The following is a 7,574-nucleotide window of genomic DNA, read 5'->3' on the forward strand; positions in this document are numbered from 1 at the left end:
GCTGAGATTACACACGGAGCCTCTCCAGCCAAGCAGTGTGTGCTTCGTGGATGCTGCTATGGTGTGTGCACCGTCGACAATTTAGCGGTGACTGCTCGCGTTTATTCAAGAGGAGAAGTAAACAAAGGGGCTGTTTACGCATTGGAGAATATGAGTAAAGTGGACGCACCATGTCGTCCCAGCGCCTCTCTCAAATTCACCATTGACAACATCCTCAACCTGAAAACAAGCGGGCGCGGCAGTGACAGCTGTCACCCCCAAAGAGAGCGCGATGTCTCGGCTACGACGACGTGTCAAGGCCGCATCCTGCAGAGCAACCTGGAGGGGCCCGCAGCTCAGCGCAGGCACGAATCGGACGAGAGGGGTAAGGGCTTGTATGGGGACTATTTGATTCACATCACCACAACGCATCGCCTATTATACGCGCCGGCGAGTGACACAGTCTGAGCGGATGTTGGGGCATTTGTTGTTTGTTACAGACTTTACCCAAGAGAATAACCGGGCCAGCGACTCGGCCATCGACATTCACGGTCGGGCTTCGGAGACGCGCTTCGAGAGCGGGGACAGTAGTTGCGACGACTGCAGCTCCACCACCACGACCACGGAGATTCTTAAAGCGGACAGTCCCACGAAGAAGAGTAAAATGATCACGAAAAAGAAAACGCGCACCATTTTTTCCAAGAGACAGATCTTCCAGTTGGAGTCTACGTTCGACATGAAGCGCTACCTGAGCAGCGCCGAGCGCGCCTGTCTCGCCAGCTCTCTGCAGCTCACCGAAACGCAGGTGAAGATATGGTTCCAGAACCGCAGGAATAAGTTGAAACGGCAAATCTCGAGTGAAATCGACGGACCGGTGAGCGACTTCCCGGAGACGGTGAAGCCCGTGGTGGTGGGTCAGCTCCCCGCCTTATACAAGGAGAGCAGCTTGCTGGGGAGGTGCCTGATGCCCATGCCATTGCCCGTCGTGTACCCGGGTTCGAATACGCCTTACCTCTGTTTCTCCAACACCAGCAAGTACTTCAGCCTCTATGACGGGGACGTATGACACTGCCACCAAGCCTGCATGTGTAAACAGACACTTTTGTTTGTGCCAACTGGAGCATTTATGGCGTTAAGCCTATCCAATTCAAAAGGCCGGACACTGGCCCATCAGTGTTTAAAAGAAGGCTGCAAGTAGTAGGAACATATCACATTCAAATGAGCTGTTTTTGGTATTATTTATTTCTTAGCCTGGCTTTTGTGTAGGCCTAACATGCACTTAACACCTGAAAAGAGAACATGTAGCAGGCCTAGCAGATGAATAGCCTGCCTGGCTGTGCATGGCCTACATCTGTAACATCTTCTTGTTTACATGATAGCCCTTTCTCATTGTTATTGTTATTATCATTATTATTCTCAACAACAGCCTATGCCACCAAAGAAATTAATATACCATGCATGCATTTATAATATCATAAGGACTTTTGGATTACAGAAATTATATGTATTTAAATGAATGTCATTAACATTTTATTCACGCATGTCTATTTTTTGTCCTTAAGTATCTTACACTTACGTTATTCTTACATTTGCCTTTAGGCTCATTACAGCATTTACTGCAACTGTAATTAAAACCTCTTTATTCAAGAAAACTTTTACAGCTGATTCAGTAATTTCAGGTGGTTCTCTTCGGCTCAGCTCTACCAAGTGTTGACTGTGTTTACTATATAAATTATATTTCAGATTTTACATGAAGTAAGACCCATAAAGACTTGTGCGACAAATCCAATATTTCAACAAAACACTCAAGATCTCCCCCCAAAAATTGCGAAATAGATTTTCTTCTCTAATTCTTAAAACAGCACTGTATGCACACTTATGATTCTGGCATTCTGCAAATAAGAAAACATTGACATGGCTAAAGAAATAATATAATTACAAAACCCGTCAAGTAGTTCTACTTAAATAATGGCTCATAACACCAACTTCCATCAATTAACCCTTAGGTGTAAAATACAAATTTTTTCCCCCCATATATTTTTCAAGAAAAAGAAAACGACCAAAGTAATTATGAATCTATATTTGAAGGGAATGAGTGGGTAAAAAAAACTTCATTATCAAAAGTGGTACAACTGCATGTATAATAATAATAATAATAATAATTAATTCTTTGCTAATCCATATTGAAAAACACTGCTCGCTGTTTTGTTAATATGCACAATTTTATGCATCAAATGAAGCATCTTGCCAAACAATAATTATAATATATAATAATAATATAATCATATTATATATTATAAGCACACGGATAACCCCTCTCTTATACCTGCTCCCTTTGGTAGTGTACCATCTTCAATCATCCAAGTAATCTTCACCGACATACTGCCCCAAACCGAACATAATATAAATAGCCTATGTGACACGGGAGGAGCTGACCCTTGACTCTAACGAGAGGCCATTCTGTAGGAAAACTACATTGAGCTGAAATATTGAAGCAGTATCTTTAGAACATCATCCGCTCTGATTAAATAACCATTGCTTGAGCCAACAAGGTTTTGCATTTTTCACTGTAAGGATAATATGCAAACAGTAAATTCTAGGATGCAAACTACACAGTAAGAAAATAAAGTAAACATTTAAAAAACGACATTACAGCAACATACTGTATCTGAAGTAAAAAAAAAAAAAAAAAAAACATTGAAGTACTGTTTAATGTTGCTTATTGCCCAAATACCTCCTGTCTTGACTTGGAAGTCAGTCAATCCCATCAGTGCAGTCCTTTGACCTCCAGTGTACTTTGCCAAAACACTTACACTCCACATGTGTCACGTAGGATAGCTCCATTCTATTCTATTGAATATGCAATAGATGGGCAATAAGCATGCAAGCAATATTAATGGTCAAATCATCCTATTTATACAATGAGGAAACATCAAGAGAGCAATCACATAGAGTATGGTGTGTAAATCAATCTTTTTTTTTTTTTCAACTGCATCTATACATTATTGGAGTACAGGGGAAATTTATGACTGTTCGACCAAAACATAACACAACATTGATATGGACATAATCATGAAGGTGTTGAGGTAAACAAAGCTACAATAACACGAATCAAGACAGAAAAAAACGACCAATGTGTGTGTGCAATGTCTGAGAGTGTGTGTTAAGTGGAAAAAAGGAGGTCGGTTATGTCCGGCAGGCTGTCTCCAGTTTAAGTGCTGCAATGCTCACTTCCCACAGTCCTTTGAGGCTATCCACTCAGACAGCAAGATGGCAGAAAAAAATTGGAAAATATTACCTCTACATTATAATATTGGGGTGACCATTAAAGTATACATTGTGATCATTTACTGCATGTTTTAATGCCTATGTTCTACTAAATGGCAGGTAAAAATAATTCCAGCAAATGCAAAAACGTTTTATATTATACAAGCACATTTTTTTCAATATTTGGTCACTACCTCCTTTTAATCCCAGTTTGTTTTCATAAGTGCGCTCAGAGCCCTAATTTTACAATATGTACTGTATGAGCAAGAGAAAAAAAAAAAGTATAAAAGGGAGGGGTAGCTCAGTCAGAACCATTTGATGAGTGTGTGTTTGTGTTGGAAATAGTCCGATCACGTTTGTATTTCTCCACGGGTCTGCGCCTCCGTAAAGCTGAGGTCTGGCTCCTCAAAGGCAAGGAAGTGCTGCTCCTAATGGTTGCAGAGTGTATCCAAGAGTGACCAATTGTGTGCGTGCATTTGTGTTTGTGTGTGAGCGTGCACAATATGTCTGTGTAAAAGTTTCTGGCAGCCTCTTTCTGCATGACTAGATGGGGGCCCCTTCTCTCAGCTCGGCCGTTTCTTTAACCTCTGTTGACCTCTTTTAGTCATCTGACAAAGATCGTCACCTAAGACGAATGGAGAGACTGTCCCCTGAACATATGTCTGAAAGACAATCATATTCGCAAAACAATCCTACATTGGTCAAACCAAACCAAGCCGAGCCTAACCTTTACCACATACCACAACAATGGCAAGTCTTGTTGCAACGCACTGGACAAACATGGTGGACATGCTGCAGTGAAAACACTTGGCTTCCTCTCTGATGTCAAACAGAGTCTCTTCCAGGATGCAAGTTGAACTTCATTTTTATATTTACATTTTACCGATTGAACGAGGGGTAATGGAAAACAAAACATTGCAGTGTTGAAGTGTAAAAAAATAAGTTGCCAAAATCAAGAACCACGTTCAGACACACGGTCGACTCTCAAGTTGTTGTATAGGACAGCTTTTTCCAACCTTTGAGAGCCAAGGTACATATTTTACATGACCCGTCATGTAAAATACTGAAAAAGTATTTGGAGCTTTTCTCACATTTCTGCACAAAATCACATTTAAATTTGATCTGATATTTTTCAAAATGACACGGATGGGCAAAAGGTTGAGTTACTTATTCACCCCCAGTTTTTATTGCTTGCATGTTATTATAGAGTGAAATTGGATAATTATCAGTATCGTGTTGCATGATGGTAGCGGACCCAAAAAGCAGGCAGGAGGGAGACGCAGGGTGGACTGAACAAAATGTATGAACCACACATTGGTAAAACTAAATCCACAACAAAAAAAATTCTAAAAAACAAACAGACAAAAAGCCATGGCAGAAACAAAAAAACAACATGACAGCAATACACAGTGACCCAACAAAGACTGACAGAACCCAGGGAACTAAATACAAGCAAAGTGACGAGACAACAAGAAACACCTGGACCAGAGACAACGGGTTGAGGGACCTGATTGGTTAACACGAGGGACCCGGATGACGAGAACAGGTGAAGACAATAAAGGCACATGAGGGAACAAAACCAAGTATTATCCAAACAAAAACAAAATCATAACAATCAAGGACAACCCTCTCAGCAGCACTCCATTAAACTCCACTCCACATAAAAATTAAAGACATATGACTAGGACAGAACGCTAAATATTCATTTCTATGGTTATCAGTAACCAGTTGCTTTTTGCAGTCACTGCTACCACGTTGACATTCATACAAGCCAATAACTCACAGCACGTCCAATTTGTGTCAGCAAATTGGTGTCATTGTTGAAAATGCCAAAGAAAAACCAAATTCACTTTTGAAATGCATGCCTTGGATGTACTTTCACAAGATTTTCTTAAGTCTCACCAAATACACTCGCATGAGGGCAGTATGAATCCTGGAGTTTTTTTTATGACGCGGGAAGCAGATTTTTCTAGAAAATGGTGGTCACATTTGATATTGGATGACTTCTGTGGCATTCCAATTTACAGGTTTCACTGTACCTTGTGGGTGACACAATTTCATTCTCATAAATGTACTGAAAGTATGTGGAATGTCTTCTATTTAAAGTGGATAAGATATATCCTGCAAACTAAAAAGAAAGATATATCTCAAATCACCGATTTGGTGCATGTGCTCCTCATCAGACAAGAGCAAAAGCCCCATGGAAGGATTCCCAGACGTGACCCGATAGACCAGAGGGCAACCCGAGAACAAAACTACATGACACAGCATATTGTAAAGTAAACAACAAGGCTATTAGTTAGAGACGGAAACCTGACACAGGAGCTCTGCGTACGTGTCACACTTAAAGACTGTTTGATGGCCTATTGATCTGCTGATTTTAGACCCCTCCTGTTCCCCTTCTCCATAATGCAAATTGCTGGAGGAAATTGGAAGATAGCAGAGAGGATGGATTTGGATGACAGCACCGGGATACAGAGGGGGAGTTGGACCATGGCCAAATACTAATTGCTCCGCAAGCCAAGTGAGAAAATAACAATAAATGCGTGTCAATGCTTTTAGAACAGGATGTAGAGTTGTTGAATTACAATAAAGATTACAAACAATGTATCCATTTTCCAATGATAATTTAGCCTGTGATTTAAAAATACTTTGTGAGGTTATTCATGACGACGACGGGTCTATCCCCTTAGCCACGCCCCTCCCGAAAATGTTCGGCTACGATTGGATGTCTTCAAAAAAGTGCGGGTGAGGGTGACGCTAATGCTTGGCGGACATACGGCAAAGTGAAACATCCAATTTCACAGCAATCCATCCAAAGTGTAATCCCACACTACAGAAAGGTCACAGGAACTCCAAAATCAAGAGGATCCATCTTCTGGGAACGAGGTGGATGTCATGACAACTATTGACCTTGCCATACACACAAATGTGTTGACACCAATGTTGGAGGAGAGACTGCATCTTTATATTTCAGAGGACGGTGTACAAATACTAACATTTGGTTCGGGAAGGTGCATACTGGAAGCCTGGTGTGAAAGTTAGGAGCCTGTGAAATATATTAGATGTTTAACTTTCGAACAAGGAGGAAGGAGTTGGAAAAAAAGCAGTACCTACAACATGCCTATTTCTACTTTTATTTTAAATGAAACGAACAATTAGAAAACAGATTAAAAAGAAGTAGTGTACAGGATTAATTCTGAATTTTCCCATTTCGTTTCCTGTCTCATTGTCAATGATTCACACACATGCACACGCACACGCGCACACACACACACACACACACACACACACACACACACACACACACACACACACACACACACACACACACACACACACACACACGCACGCACCAAAGCTGCTCAATTAAACAGCATGGTGTCCGATGCCCTCCCTCTTGTCCTGTCCCCTCAGACACCCTTGTCAGGATAATGTGCCATTAATCTACCGCTGAAAACACATTATTGGTCAATCAATAGGTGATATGGGGGGAAAGGGAACAGAGGAAAGAGGAGAAGCAAGGAGATGGACAGGAGGCAAGGGAGGAATGCTCTAAGTCTTGGGGGAGGCGTACGAGCTCCACTATGCGGACACGGAATACTCAGTGTGGTTTCGCGCCGAATGTCAATATAGGTCCATTAACAACAGATAGAGTTGTCAAAGTGCCCGAACTCTTCCAAGGATTGGAGACAGGTGGAGAAGAGTGCATTAGACAAATGATGTTTTTGTAAGAATTATGAAACTAGGGGAAAATATATATTTCATCTGCCGAGTTGGCCACTAAAGATGCATCCAACTGAACCAAGGATTCATAAACACTAAAGAGACAACAAAAACTTTAAAAACAAATTTCAGCGATGGTAGGAAACAGCTCTTAACCAGAAAAGTAGAAGGGAAGTAAATCCCAAAATAAAAGATAACACCTTTACAGGGTGAGATCCAATTTTACATTTAAAACAAGTATTGTAAAAATATTTTGGGAAAATAAAAAAGATGTTTAAAAAAAATGGTAACACCCTGCTTTCGATCCGCTTGCTACTCTTTGGCTGTGCTGTGTGCGACTCTCTGGCTCATCTGTCCCACAGTTGATTTTTGGCTCTGAGGTTCTCCGCTTTAAAAAATGTACATGCGACAAAATTGTTGTAATCCCACCATTAAGGAAATTAAAAACGTCAATGCTCAAAGGACACAACATCTTGGACAGCTCGTCTTGTCTCTATGCACGGAACAATGAAATCTCAAGACTATCAAGGCATTCTGGAACAAAGCTTGGTTCCAGTCGCAGGTCAGGGGCCCTCCAAAGGGACCTGTGAGCGAGCTATGAC

General features: G+C 41.2%; 1 protein-coding gene across 1 annotated transcript; it reads left to right on the forward strand.

Moving 5' to 3' along the window:
- On the forward strand, positions 1-1,625 carry hmx4 (H6 family homeobox 4). Its single transcript, XM_019889321.1, has 2 exons — positions 1-364; positions 480-1,625. The coding sequence occupies exons 1-2, from the start codon at positions 151-153 to the stop codon at positions 1,043-1,045; spliced, it is 780 nt and encodes a 259-aa protein (XP_019744880.1). The 5' UTR covers positions 1-150; the 3' UTR covers positions 1,046-1,625.
- Positions 1,626-7,574: the final 5,949 nt, after the last annotated feature.

The sequence above is a fragment of the Hippocampus comes genome, unplaced genomic scaffold (assembly GCF_001891065.2).
Source record: "Hippocampus comes isolate QL1 unplaced genomic scaffold, H_comes_QL1_v1.1 scaffold86, whole genome shotgun sequence".
In the NCBI taxonomy this organism is placed as follows: Eukaryota; Metazoa; Chordata; class Actinopteri; order Syngnathiformes; family Syngnathidae; genus Hippocampus; species Hippocampus comes.

Coding starts and splice junctions, on each gene's coding strand:
- hmx4 (XM_019889321.1), top strand. CDS start 151: ATGAGTAAAGTGGACGCACCATGTCGTCCCAGCGCCTCTCTCAAATTC. Junction 365..479: donor GCACGAATCGGACGAGAGGG/GTAAGGGCTTGT, acceptor TGTTTGTTACAG/ACTTTACCCAAGAGAATAAC.